The sequence below is a fragment of the Rhagoletis pomonella genome, unplaced genomic scaffold (genome assembly GCF_013731165.1).
Source record: "Rhagoletis pomonella isolate Grant_MI unplaced genomic scaffold, Rhpom_1.0 Rhpom_scaffold_00005, whole genome shotgun sequence".
Classification (NCBI taxonomy): domain Eukaryota; kingdom Metazoa; phylum Arthropoda; class Insecta; order Diptera; family Tephritidae; genus Rhagoletis; species Rhagoletis pomonella.
The window spans coordinates 67,477,528-67,492,729 of NW_023458559.1; the positions used below are offsets into that span (position 1 = coordinate 67,477,528).

At 39.2% G+C, this 15,202-nt stretch overlaps 2 protein-coding genes across 3 annotated transcripts in view; one reads left to right on the forward strand and one right to left on the reverse strand.

Annotated features, from left to right (window-relative positions):
* Window positions 1-9,633, reverse strand: part of LOC118739420 — a gene marked incomplete at its 3' end in the record, with an annotated part of 23,258 nt that extends 13,625 nt beyond the window's left edge. The window contains 5 exon segments of one of the 2 annotated variants that reach the window (XM_036470722.1): window positions 3,254-3,445; window positions 3,692-3,868; window positions 5,604-5,765; window positions 5,986-6,135; window positions 8,323-9,633. In XM_036470722.1, coding sequence (XP_036326615.1) covers window positions 3,254-3,445; window positions 3,692-3,868; window positions 5,604-5,765; window positions 5,986-6,135; window positions 8,323-9,562 — 1,921 coding nt within the window. 2 annotated transcript variants of the gene reach the window in all.
* A 3,383-nt stretch (window positions 9,634-13,016) lies between these two features.
* Window positions 13,017-14,314, forward strand: LOC118739423. The gene is made up of 2 exons (XM_036470726.1): window positions 13,017-13,215; window positions 13,264-14,314. Exon 2 carries the CDS (start codon window positions 13,268-13,270, stop codon window positions 14,129-14,131), a length of 864 nt encoding a protein of 287 aa, XP_036326619.1. The 5' UTR covers window positions 13,017-13,215; window positions 13,264-13,267; the 3' UTR covers window positions 14,132-14,314.
* Window positions 14,315-15,202: the final 888 nt, after the last annotated feature.

Sequence of the window (15,202 nt, forward strand, 5' to 3'; positions counted from 1 at the left end):
TTTTTTTTATTTCTTTAACACTGCGGCTTTGTGAGCTTAAACTTACTTTATCACTAAAGTTAGCTTAAGCTGGCACTTGGAATTAAGATTTTAAGTGTACATGAAATATTTAGGAATGCGAGGTTTCTAATCAAATCGTGAAACTACAGGTTGTTTAGAATTATATAAATTAAAAAATAATAATAATATTAAAAAAAAAAATAATTAATGTGTTTTTCGACAACAGTGTCGGCTACTATATATATGTATGTACATATGTACAATATGGCCTACATGAGGATGGATATGTCATCAGTGTTTGTGCAGAAGTAACTCTACAGAGACATCTAAGGAGACAGCACATTGCCATCTGCAGCGACAGTCAAACTACACTAAAAGCCATATTCTCGTGTGAGATCAAAACCACGTGTATTATCTGAATTTTGCAGTGGGATTGAACACCCTGGGTGAAGACAACACTGTACAACGGACGGAGATCCCGGGCCACAAACGTATACAAGGCAACAAAGAGGCTGATAGAGTAGTAGGAGAAGGGACTACATGATCAGAACCCTTCTTCGCAGTGGGCACCTCATACCATCAGGAAAGAGTTAAGAACAGAAAAACGTCAGCTCAGTAGAGTACATTGGGAGAACACGACTGACCAAGAGATCTAGGCGAACTAATCATCCTCCAAAATACAAGCCTTAGATTTATAACAGGTCTACTAACCGGTCATTGCAAGTCCGGTGGATTATTACAGATGACTCCTGCCATTATTGCGATATGGCAGCAGAATCATTCGTTTGGAGTTCGATGCAGTTGCGAGAGGAAGATTAAAACACATGTGGGGTTGTGGCCATAGGCTACGCACATTCACTCTTTGCCGCCTTCGCAACTGATTGGTTTCATTGGAACACTAGAGCTGGACGAGATTTTTGTGATGAGCTCTGATGGCACAACAGACCCAAGATTCCATTCGCATAAAGCGCGGATTCGGCTTAGTCACACATCGATTGCAGTACGCACCCATTGCAATGGGAAATTTTCCACCACTCGGACAAAGGCGCGCTTCAAAAATCAAACACTTGGACGTCGAGTAGGGTCAAGCCATGGCCTCTAGAATGGATCATAATATATGGTCTGGGCACCAGATGGCCAATTATTTGTAACAATTAGGTTTGAAACATGATTTTGTGTCATGATTCAATAATTCAAGGTTATGTAATTTGTAACAGCTAAAATTTTACACTCCTTTTTCTAGATTTGTAGTAGTTAGAAAGGTACTACAAAAAGTACGCAAAGTATACAATTAGAAGTAAAATGTGTAGTATTATTTCTATGCGAATTTGCAATATATTTGGCGTTTTAATGGAAATACCAGAGACATAACTATTATAAGAGAAAAGAATAAAAGTCTATCAATAATCATTATATTAAGATAAATATTTTTCGAGTCATCTATAATTATTATTCAAGGTCTTATATTATAAAAGTCCTTTCATAAAAATTATCAGAGAGTTAAGTATTTTTAAGTCTTTCAAGACTTTTATTTTAAGACTTATATTATAAAAGTTTTTTATAATAATTATCAGAGAGATAAATATTTTAAAGTCCTCGAAGACTTTTATTTTAAGACTTATATTATGAAAGTATTTTCATAATAATTATGAGTGCGAAAACATTTTTTAAGTCTTAAAATAATGCCGAATTTCCACAAGGCATTGAAATGACAAAAAATATATGTAATTTAAAAAAATGCCATGTGTATTGTCATTATGTAATTTTTAACCGTAATGACCCGAATATGTTTTAATGTCCAACTTTGTCATTTGCCATTTAATGCCTAGTGGAAATTCAGCCAAACGAATACACAATTTATTTTTATATGTAAGAAAACCGTAACATCTTCAACAAAAAATAAATAAAATGGAAAAAAATCAACGGTAATTTTTAGACATTTGAAACTTGTACTTTATTAAACTAGAATTCAATGGGCTACAAAACTTCATACTCGGAATCTTTGCATTTCATGCATTGTATGTCTGAGACGGTTTGTAGAAACTCATCTGTTTATATCCTGAAAAAAAGGGGGACGCTCCTAGCCTTAGAAGAACACCAGTTCACCTCAAAGCTCTTAACACTGATCGCATCCAGAAATTGTATTTAACTCATTTGTGTACCGAAACATAGCGGGATCGTGGATTAAGAAGTATCAGAAAGAAGTGAGAATCATTATGGCGTTCTTGCTGCCTACTACAGGATTACGAAACAGAACAGGAAACGACTGAGTACACAATGTGCCCATGTAAATGCCTTAAGCTTATACTTTGCTGCCTAGCATCATTGTACCTAGCAGCATATGAGCTAAATAAAATTCAGCCAAGGGACCTCGCGACGTTACTTAACGATACGTGAACCAAAGAAGACCCGTAACCAAATAGAGATTGGTTACGATAGGTACTCCTTGATCGCGGTAACTTTTTACGTTCCTTCTCTAAATATTAATCTAATCGAATGCCATTCGAGTAAATTTCGAGAGCTTGCTTTGTGTGTTATCCTTACAAAAAATAAACCTTACATTATAGGGCAAATAAGGCAGTTTACTAAGTACTATTGCAATTGAGTAGTGTTGTTGACGGCAAGTGTACGGGCGTTTGTGTATTTTGTGCCGGTAGTATGTATGTATGTATGTGTAAATGTGTCTGTATTTCAATAAATAAAGAGAGAGAGAGAGTTAGAGTACGATATATCGAGTGACCAATAGAGCGAGAAAGACACAGAGAGACAGTGACAGTGACAGTGAAAGATTTGAGAGAGAGATAGCGTATGTTTACCGCAAATCTAGGCGTTTCACTGGCCGGTGTCGGCAATGCACCAATTTGCAGGTGATTATGATCTAAACTATTTAACTCATCATCGTCATCGGTTCTATAATTATCAATTCCATTAATGCCCAACAATGTTCTAATTCTATCGTTATTTTTCGTTTTTGCCGGCGACAGCTCAAGACTTAGCAAATGACGCTGATGGTTCAACTGCTTCTGCAGGTGACGCGTCATTGACAATGTACTGTCGCAGCTGCGACTGCCGCTGCCGCCGGTTGTGCCACCACCACCACCGCCCGAGCCATTCTCATCCAGATTGTCGCGCGAATTCGCACTGCAGCCAGCGCCCGAAGTTTGACGCGACGTTGTGGTGCGCAATGCTGCCTCTTTGGCGAGCTCCGTCAAATGACACGATATAAGCAATATGGCGGCCGATCTAGCCGCACCTGTACGTGATGTAGAGACGAGTATGCCTTTCGTACCGCTACTTCCGCCACCACCATGCCCACCACCGTGGCCGCCGCCAATTGTAGCACCACCGGATGAAGCACGTCGATTGCCATAGGAACCGATTGAGCCGCTCGAACGGAGACTAGAACGCGATGATGGACGACCCGATTGTACTGTCAATGGTATACCTGGAATCGGTTAAGGCATATCAGATTCAAAGGTAGACAAAAGTGACGAGTGAGTTAAATGGTAAATCGATGGAATCGGGAGGTTCTAGAACATAAATTGGACAATACAAAGGAAGGAGGGAAGTGTTTGTGTGAATTATGATGTGATACAGATGTAAGTATTTTAGCATTTTAAGCTGTATTAAATATTGATCAATGTTTATATTTTTATAAACTACAAAAGTTTCAATCGATTTCTGGACATACCTGTTTCACTTGAGTACATAATGGGTGGCGGTAGATTAGCATCGCCAAAGTTTCGCGGGCGTGGATACTTCGTTTTACTGAACAGATGTAATACCATACAGATGAGTCCGGCTAGCACTGCGATGCCCGTTGAGACACCCAGTAGCGTAGGCAAATCAGAGCTTAGCTCCTTTAAGTCTGTAAATACAAGTAACAATCTATAAATTGATCTTATTTTAATCTTGTAGATTTTATAAATTTGTGATAATATATCTGGAATGATAATACATATAACGCTAGGCATCAGGAAGCCGCTTCTTCAAGAGTGGCGGGAGTGTTCACAGGTGGAATTTGCAATACTCCTACTCTGCTTTGGAACCTCAATAAACAACTTGCGCTCACAGAATCGGAGAAACAGCTTCAGATTTGAGAGCAAATCCTACAGGACACACTCAGCAATCCTTCGGGTACGCGATTGGCTGACAGAAGCAGGAGTAGAGCATCAGAAGACTGAGGCAGTCCTGATCAACAGCAGGAAGTTACGAAAAGTGGCCAAAATCTCTAAAGATACTTAGACATCGTTTCCGATACTGGGCTCACACTTAAGACGCATATTAAATTTGCAGTCGGAAAGGCGGAAAAAGTTGCGGAAAAAGTTTTATTCCACCTACCCTTTTTTATGGAATTGACGCCTGGTGATACAAATTAATTAAAACATCATAATATGGCTACCAAATGGAAGGTATTTTAAAAATACCAAATTCAAAAATATTTTTAATAGGGTTGACACCTACTTTGAATCGCATATTTATTTAATTTTTTGTTTAGAAAAATAGGTAAAATATTACTATTCAGTGGTACCAAGAGAAGGTTTTTAAACAAAGCTTTCCCTATATACAAAGTGTTATCCCTTAGGATAATAGTGCAAGATTGCCACTTATTTTCGATTCTACACAATTTATCTTAAACCTCGCAATATGGATATCAAATGAAAGGCATTGTTGAGAACTTTGGTCCGAAAATATTTTCGATCAGGGTTGCCACACTTCTATGTAATAAAAATTTTTTATTTTTTATTTATTTTGGTAATTTCATTCCGCATTTTTTTTTTTTTTTACACAATGCATATACGCGCAAGATATGGACTATTCATTCCAGCGTATTTCTAAATAGGGTTGCCATCTAAATTTTAAAGTAAGAAATTTACTTACTTAATAGATATCGAAATCCAAATTTTTTTTTTTTATTTCCAAAATATTTTTTAAAGCTATCCAAATGACCAGTACTTGATATACAAATCTTAAAAACTTTAAAAAGTATATGCACTTCGAGCAAGGCTCGGTCTACCTGGTAGTAGTTTGAAATAAATAATAAAACTCACAGTGGGATTACTCTGGATAGTCCATAAGACCCTTTGATGTTCGACTTTCTTATTATTGACAGGTGGTACTGTACGCATCACCCACACCTCAGAGTGGCAGCCACTCAAACAAAATTTAAGTCAACCATGTGCCTATTCAGAAGCTTCAACAAATTTTAACAGCTCTTCCGATAAGATCATAGTTAGACTGACAAGACCATCGAGCAAGCGGTCACCCAGAAAACTGAAGCCCATTCTACAAAGTGCAGGGCATGATCTAATGAGCTCTAGAATCTAAAGCTTAAATTTCCTATAAAAAAATCTTACTTTTGGGAAAAAATAATACTATCCTTTAGCTACCATAGAGTACATTAATGCACTTACTAAGCGTATGCCAAGTTTCCACTAGGCATTGAAATTACAAAAAATGTTTGCCCCTTAACCTTGTGGAAACGAACTTAGTGACTATTTTTATGAACGTAATGACACGGGTATTTTTTTTAAACCCAACATTTAAATAAAACAAATTTGTGATCTGTGACGTCTAGTGGAAATCCGACATTATTAACTCACCTTTCGTACAAAAAACGCGACGAGTTGGCTTTGTGTGACTTACAGAATGGAAACCATGTGCGCACTGACACATAGCATTGTGTCGCACCTGAACACAAAGGGAGTTTTCATCGTTATACATACAAGTTTCATCGTAGAAACACTGCTCGCCCAGTTTTTTAGCTGTAAAATAAATTTTTGGAGCAATTAGCGGAAGTTACATACATACATATGTTGCATAAAGACACACGTGTACATATCGAAACCTAAGTGGAAGGTCGACCAATCTCAGAAAACTGAAAATATATTGAAAATATGTTGAGATATGGCGTTTTTGAATCGATCTTCCACTCACTCAGATGTCTATATGTATAAATTTCAGTTCCGAAATCCTTCAACTTACGCTTGTCGCAACCTTTGGTTAGTCCAAGCTGTACTGGGTAATTTTTTTCACAGCCGCAGGTTTTTGTCTCCTTATCACACGTGACATGCAGTAATGAAGTTTCGCACGTCATGTCACTAAAACAGGGAGCACCGATGTATTTGCCTTTTGCTGAAATAAAAATATTACAATCACATGTACTTATGTATACTAATAGATATTTTAAGTCATACAGCAAATAAGTGTACATACATATGTACAAGTATTATTTTTAAATAAATATAGTCTTCTTATCGAGCATAGCCAAGAATGAGTGTTCTATGCAAACCTGTTCAAAACAAAAGCTAGCGAATGGCAACCCTATAACTCATCTGTAGATTTTTCCTCGACGCTATATGAACTAGGAAATCAGATGAATAGGTTAGGTTAGGTTATTGTGGCAGACCCCGAGGGACTCACTTAGACATTAATTAGATTGTCCATTGTGTTACCACTTTATTCAAACTTTTTAACGGTAAATACACGTTCTCTGTATTAAACTAAGAGAGCGCTAGGTGCTCAAAACAAAGTTTCGCAAGCAGCTCATGTCCACTTTCGGAGAGCTTGCCGGAAGTGTTGATGAAATGCGTGATCAAACCTTAGTCTAGCTAATGCCGGGCAGCTGAGATAATTCCAGCTCGTCTTCTAAACAATTTCGGCAGTAGTTATCCGTGACGACCACGTGGCTTCCTAAACGACAGTGTCCGATCTGTGCACCTGTAAGTATCGATAACTGGCGCTTAGCCAGCTGGAAAAGCGTACCTGAGCGACTGCGGTCAACAAGCGGCCAGGAGGGCCTTGCAACTTTGCAGGTCGGGGTTTTCGTTCAGCGCTCGCTGAGACGACTGTGAGCCCATCTGTCTGGCAGCAGGCCGCAGGTTCCCAACGGAACTCCCATGCCCGCCCTATCCGAGGTGATGGCCTCGAGGGTGCCCTTCCTAGCCAAATTATTAGCCCTGCATTTCCAGTAATGTCACTGTATCCTGGGACCTAAATTGGTTTCATTTGGAAGTATTCTAAAGCGGTTGAGAGAGAGTTCAGGCATTCCCCGACCACTTTCGATCATACCGCCGCTTGGCTATCAGAGTAGATATTTACCCTCCTAGTCGGCAAAACATTGGTTCGTAGCCAATCGGCTGCCTCGCCTGCAGAGATCCGGCAGTATGAAGATTTATTGCGAGTTGCTGACAGTAAATAGACACCTCCTCCAACTCTCCCGTTCAGCTTTAATCCTTTCGTGAAGATGTTTATTGGACCTCTACTCCAAAAACTGTCATTATCCCATTCGCCCCTTGGAAGGATGTGCGTGGAAAAGGATCCATTTGGGGCCAGCCTCGGAACACTCCGATCCATTTCTTCTGGCAGAAAGTCGAAGCTTTTGAGAATTATTGAGTGCGCATACGTTGAGTCTAATGGCTGAGCGAACCGCCGCCACTCTGCCCGCAATGTCAACATATGCGACACTGAGCATAGCATTTAGCGACCGAGTAGGAGTGGTCCGGAGCGCTCCGTTGATTACAACGAGGGCCGCCCTTTTCGCGCGCTCTAACATGATTAAAGAATACCACCAGACAATAGCCATGGCATTTTTGCAGCATTAAAGAGCCACTGATGCCTTTTTTACTGGCTCCTCAATATTTGGCTTCCATGATAACTTCCCCTCCAAGAACTTGACCCTGTCAGAGAGAGCCAGTAAAACACCTGCTGTTGAGGGAAGTTGGGCATGAGCCACTTTGTACCTCCTGGTAAATAGTACGAACTCCATCTTTTCATGATTTGTAGCAAGCAGACCGATCTGTGACCAATTTTAAGTACCCTTGCATAAGATCATACAGAGTGTCTAAGAACTTTCCTCTAAAAATTAGTGTCACATAATCCGTCTCCTTTCTTACTTCTCCAGGACATCGTTTATCACGACTATCTAGAGAAAGGATGGAAGGTACCCTTGTTCACTTTGCGCTGGATAGAGGCATTGCTCCATTCCGCTGTGACAGTTCAGTCGTGCAGCATACGGGAGATGAGCCTTACTAAGTAGTTCTCGACTCCGAGCTTAATCAGGGCTCTCATAGCTTCCGGACCGCTGCTGCGTCTTCTAAACTCAATTTACGACGAATTAGCTAGGAAAGCGGGGCCTAAACCATTATTTGCAGCAGTAGAAGCAAACACGACCAGGTAAGAGTTAAAAAACGAGTTAGTAGGAAGCAGAAAATAACGCTGGTGCATGGGTATTAATCTCATCTCGCGCGTGAAGTAGAAAAAATCGCATTCAAACCGAAACCAAAAATTAATATTCTGCGAATATAAGACATTCTTACTCACCAGATCTATTATTTATTAAAGCCTCGTATTCATCAAATTCGTCGTCATGATAAGCGGAATCATCCTCATCATCAGGCACATGAGCGGTATCGCGCTTTGCAACGCGTTGTATATACGTTAGATCTTTTGCGAACGCGTCCACCACAAATTGCAACGGTGGCGGCGGCGGCGGCGACTCCGCTTCGGCTAATAATGAAACATTATGCGCAATAGCAGCTGTCAAGTTGATGACAGGTAATGGTAACGTAGCAGATGTTGATGCTGTTGTGGATGCTATCGAATCTTGCACGCTACTATCAATCAACATTACGCTTTCAATAGGAGTAGCGATTGGTGTCAAGGACGCCGCCACCGCCGCCGTCGCTGCTATTGGCGCTTTATCTTCGTCGCTGTCACTTATGTTATTGTTATGTGTCGCATTAGCAATGGCTGTCGCCGCCACAGAGGCGCGCATCATGGCACCACAATAAATGAAAAATACGAGCGTCAAATAGAAAAGACTACGCTTATCTAGGCCGCCGCCACCACCAGCAAAGCTTGTTCCGTTTCCGGCGACAGTGCCAATCGTATTGAAGAGACCGCAACTACAGACACCTCCCGCGGCAGCGGCTGCAGCAGCAGATATAACATTTTGTTGACGAGTGCCACTTCGTAGGCATGCGGCTCGCAAAACTCTGTTGCTAAGCTGCGATTTTCGTGTAAGGCTTATATGGTTGCGGCTCAATCCTATAGCGGTCGTTGCAGCTATACGCCGCTGTCGTGTGCTATGATGATGTGGCATATAGTCTATGCCACTATTGTCGTCGGCGCCACCGTCGCTGTTGACACCATCGTAGGTAGTCACGCACGCATACGCGTCACGCATATTGTACGTGGCAACGGTAGCCGAATTCGCTACGAGTGCATACAAAGCGGAAAAGCGGAAATAGTCGACAGTGGGCGTTAGCTGTGGTTGTTGTTGTATTGTTCCTTTAGCGGCTGCATTTCGCACATAATACTGTTGCTGGCTTGGAGTTTGTTCTTGTCGATGCTTTGATTGTTGCTTTTGTTGTTGTTCAGAATTTTCGTTGTTTCTCGTAATTGTGCTGTGACTGCGGTTCTTGAGTGTTGCACTTCTGGTACGGTGTGTCAGAGTATATTTCTTGGTCGTTGCTACTGTTTCGGGTATTTCTTGGAGTTTAGCTTGAAAATTTCGACGTTTTTTGTTGTTACCGATGTATTTTTCCACAAGTTTTTCCATTGCTCGTGTGGTGAACTTTTGGACTTATGGAGTTTTCTTTTTGGTTGGTTTGTTTGTTTGGAAGACAATTACGGTTTTTTTTGCGTTGTGATAGTAACCTTAAATTTTTTTGTTTAGAGTTTTTATTTAGAGTTTTTTGCGTTTAATTGAATTTAGTTTAAATTTATTTAATTTACTTAATTGCTGTATTTATAAGTAGATTTGTATGTTTGAAGGAATTTATACAAGTTTCCATTTGTTCTTTTTTAATTTAATTTATAACAGTCCTTTAAAGTACGCCATTGTACTTTTACTTCCATTGGCAATCGAAACCATTGCAATTAATTTACTTTTATCTGAGCCATACTGCATTTGCTTAACAAAAAAACGAGACTGTACTCTGAAAGTATATAAACAAACATAACTTTTAATTGATTGCTTATTAAACAATATCAGGCAAGAGAGGGGATTATTAAAAGTAGTTTATTAACATAAGCATGCAGGTATTTATAATGGCAATTATCCAAAATATTACCGAGCTGTATAGTAGGGTTGTCCTTAATTTTGTTTTATTTTCGTACAAAATAAAATCTTTTACGAAAAGTTCCAGATTAAAAAAAATCGGGTCGATATCAGGGTTTGAAAAAATTAATTTTTTAAAATTGCAAAAATTTTCAAATTTTTGACTTTGACCAGCTATGACTCAGCGACTTTATAAATTTATATAAGTAAGTTAATGCCTGCACAACTAACTAAGATACAGGTGGGGTCTACGAAATAGTGTTCACATATTTTCAAAGCCGGTTGTCTTTATTCCAAAAGCCATAACATATTAACCCCAAGGACCTTAGGCCCACCAGCATTCCCCCTTTGCCCTTACGACACCTGAAGATATTATTATCAGCTTCTTTTCTGAAACCATCGACATCGTCTACTGTCTGATAGCCAATAGGAATAGCGAAAGAGTAAATTCTATCTACTACGAACACCGCACTTCATAGCTTGGTCGCTTATATCGAGAAGTCCCTCAGCTTTAGAGACTTCTGTCTCATAGCTTTCTTGGATATTGAAGTCGCTTCCTACAACGTACTTCTAGAGGCTATTACTGGCGCACCTTATACCTCCTAGTGACCATCTAGTCACCAAGTTGAAGTCCCACTGAGTTAAGTCCCAGAAGGTATCCAAAAATTTGCTCGTCACTAAACATGGTACATTATCCGCATAGGCAATCACTCGGCACGTACTACTCGGCAATTCCTGAAGCAGGTCGTTTACGATCACGATTTAGAGAATAGGCGATAAGCCACCACCCAGGGGTGTGCTCCTGTTTACCACACGCTGGATGGTGACCCACTTCGCCGCGAAAATTCTGTCATTGGTTATGCAGTGTATGAGCCTATCAAGGTCCGCTTCGACCGCAAGCTTTCTCAGGGATGTGACTATTGCCGCGTTAGTATCAATATCGAGGGGATCTTTATGTATGAAGGCTTCCTCAATCGACGTCACAATTGTGTGCAAGCTCCCGAGAGGCAATAGCTAGCAATCTCCAGAACTTTAATCAAAAACGAGAAGAGGCTGATTGGTCTGAAATCCCTGGGAGAGACGTGAGATCTTTTTCCAGCTTTCGGTATAAACTTCACCCTGACTACTCTCCAAGCCCTGGGGATTTTTGTTCCTGATGCAACACAGGGACGTACTGAACCCTTCTGTTGTCTTTGGCATCGAGTCCAACCCCCTCATAAGAAAATTTGTACTGCTGCTTATGCTAAAAAAGGCTTCATCTGAAGTTCACTTGGGTTAGTTGCAATTCATGCAGGGGATTGAGCCACTTAATGACCTATTCTCGCCTTAGATGAGATCGGACCATATAGTTCGTGGCTCCTATTGGTTGCTCCAAATGCCACTCACAGGAAAGGGACCTCCACGGCTTCACAGAGCCAACCGGAACAACAGAACTTCGCCGCCTTTCACGGGCTCTCCCGCCAGAAGCAGAGAGTCACTCCATGACTCGAGACATATCTTTCCCCCAAATCCCAACTCAAATAAGACCCTTGTCCATATGGACAAACCCAGTTGGAGTTCCGCACTTCCTGGGACAAGCCGATCTAGGTAGGGCTCAGTAGCCTTTACAACAACAACAACAACAAGATTCTTTAATTACCCACATCAAGGTACAAGTAGTAGCATTAGAACAAAAACAACATTTACTTATATTTTGTTGTTGCTTCTGGTTTCTTAAAGTGTCAAAAAATAGTATAAATTTTTTAAATATCATAGTTGGAGATGTAAAATATACATACATATGTACATATACAAAAATTAAAATAAAAAATTGAAATACAAAAAATTAAGAATTTGTATGACTTTCTTTCTTTGCAAATTTGTTTCATTCCAGAAGCGTCAATATATCCGATCCAATAATCAGCGTTTATGCTCTTGAGCAAAGAACGTAGATAATAAGAAGGGACAACTCGTTATAATTATAGCGAAAGTGAGTAACCGGGGGCATGCCTTCCCTTTTGCCCTAGTACTTTTTTTGATTGGATGAAAAGAGAAGGCATGCCCCTGTTACTCACTTTCGCTACAATTATAATAGGGGTCTTCATCTAAAGTGATAAAGGGATAAATTGCTTAAATTTATCAGTTTATCCGCATTCTTTCATGAACGCACCTTGGTAAATAATTGCATAAAACTGTTTATTATCTAACTTATGTATATGGGTAGTTACGTTTCATTCTTACCTCGTGCATTGTGTTCATTTGGTTTTACATGCTCATAGCGAAAGCGACTACTTGTAAGGCTTGAATTTTGCTGAAATGTATATATTTATCCGCCAAAGTCGTTTGATAAAGTGATAAACTTTGGTTAAATAGATTTTCATACAAAGTTTGACAGTTCATTTATCAAAATGATAAATTTATCACTTTATCAAGTTTATCTAGAGTTTATCACTTTTGATGAAGACCCTTAATGAGTTGTCCCTTCTTGTTATCTACGTTATTTCTCCTTAGTTAAGCAAACATTGTAAAGGCTGGTTTTTAACCGCTTTTTTAGAGATTCACATGCAAATACATTTTACCAATGAAGACTTTTTGTGGAGAAAAGTAAAAATATTGGACAGAATATTTAATATTTAGAGAACAACTAATTAAAACAAATCAAAACAGCTGATCTGCTGATACCTACTACCTGTTTAATATGCCTTCCCCTACATAATTTTCAATTGTCAATCGAGGACAAATATTAAGGGCCGGTTACTCAATGTCTGGTTATCACTAATCTCCGGTTAAACATAGTTATCGACGTTACCGACTCCCTGTTGAGGCGTTCAGCGCTTTTTAGCTGAATTGTGTAGCTGAAAGCCTGAAAAGAACCAGACGCTTGAAAAGCTTGCTGCGGAAATGTACTCTTATTTCTCTGTTTGCTCCACAACCAATTTTATGTACAGCGATTTTCATCGCAAAATTAATACAATTCTCCAATTCATCTATCAACCCTCATACGTACGGCCCCGTTATTATAAAGAGTACGAAAATTAAACGGCAACACTCGCTCACACAAAAGCGCACGTTCAGTGACCGTCAGCTGATTGCATTCAAATATATCCGCAACGACGTCAAAATGCATTTTCTTGATGCAATTTTTTCGTCTAGCAACGATTAGAATTGGAATTGTAAATAAAGTGAAATTGTATAATATGAGCTAATTTAATTACATTTAGGGCAATGGTACGAATTCGTGGAGAAAGGTGTGCCATTTCTTCTGACGGCCATTTATTAGATGGGGAAGGTGTAGTTATCAGCAATCCGAAACTTTTGGAATTCGCGCGCAAACGTAAAGTAGACTTTCGGAAGGAAAGTCTAGTTTGTGCCAAATGTGCTATAAGTCTTGAAAAAATTTATGAATACAAAATAAGATGCGCTATTGAAAAGAAAAATCAACTCAAATCACTTGCAATATCGTCTTCCTCATCGCTGGACGATTTCGATCGCTTGGTTTACCGCACACCGCGCACCAAACATTTGCGTGGCATTGTGAAAGAGAATGCACCCTTTCAACTGCGTGGACCATCCCAGGATATCATCAATGTTGGGGAAGATAAAGAGAATCGAGACAATAACGTTAGAGGAGAAGACTTAGCAGCTTCAGCATCACTGATTGTTAGTGATGATAGCAGTGTAGTTTTGGAACCATCGAATGTACCAATATCGCTAGCTACTTATGAAGTCCTCCCAATGAGTAGAGATAGTTCGCAAAATTCTTCACTAGATGTAAGACCATCGACAAGCGAAACGGCAGCTGCCGCGCGCGCAGCCAAACAAAACGATAAGCACACAGAAACAATTGCATGGCGGAAACCGGTGGAGCCAGTGAAGCGTAAAAGAGTACACTTTGAATATGACCAGTCGGGGCATTTAACGGCGGCAAGCACCGACGATGACGATGACAATGATGATTTCACACCAAGCTTGAATGCTCTTAATGGTACACGTTTACCACATGTGCAGCCAATACCGAAACGAAGGCAGTTCCAACACGTCATACCAACGGTGCAGGATATCTACATGCAAGGCATCACTGGAGGTTAGAAATAAGAGTAGGTACAAGTAGAATAAGTATTTAAATGTTTGTTTTTATTTGCAAAAATGTTTCAATAGTAAGGCAAATTTAAAATTATTGGATATCGTGTTCTTTAGGTTCAATAGTTGTTTATTCCCGATTAAGTACTAACAATTTCATGGTATACAAATTTAATTGTCGATAATATGTATGTATTCAAATATTTTTATGTATTTACTATGTATTTATTAATATAAAACTTTATAAGAAAATAAAGCAAAATTTATAGTTAAAATACTGAAAAAACTAAATACCTATATCAATACCACTAATCAATGATGATATTTTTGTCGTTCATTGAATGGAAATTTTAACAATGGAACAGTGCAAAAAATAGTGTAAAATGCATTTGTCTATCATACTAAAGTTTGTCACCAGACTATTGTCCTCCGTTTAAGCTGGCAGCTGGTTGAACAGCTAACAAAAGATGAAAAATTATTTTTTTTTGCCAATTTTTGGCATTTTTCCGATTTTTCGATTAGCATAGTTTGTTGGCACTCAAGCCTTTTTATTGCAAAATTTTTCTTTTTAATATTTACCGTTTTATATGAAAAAAAAAATGTTATGAATGTACACAAATACGAGTGTTTTATGTACTTACATTCAGATACATGTAAGCTTGTACATATATTAAAAATGTTAAAACAAAATTGTAATTATTAGGAACAACTGAGTAAGGCCAAGGGAAGTGTACCAAAAAAGAAAAGAGCATAGATGCTTACAATTCAATCGGCCATTTCAAAAATCACACATGTCAAATTTTTTTCAAACATAACTTTTTTGCTGTAAACGCTTCCTTAATTGTAGATGCGAATCCTGGGTAAGAACCACGTATGCCAATACATTCCTTCCTATTCAAATAATACCGCGTATAGAGGTTAATTTCTTAAACAACATAAGTCAGTGACTTAAGTGGGTTTTTCTTGCACTTCTAGATTACAAAAGAGCAAAAAAATTATTTATTCATGGTTGAGTTAAACCGGGCTTGAACCCAGGCCGTGCGGAATGGTTGCGCACACTGCTACCACTACAACACTGCG

Bases quoted from the DNA above. Each gene is read 5' to 3' on its own strand.
- LOC118739423 (XM_036470726.1), top strand. From the start codon at position 13,268: ATGGTACGAATTCGTGGAGAAAGGTGTGCCATTTCTTCTGACGGCCAT.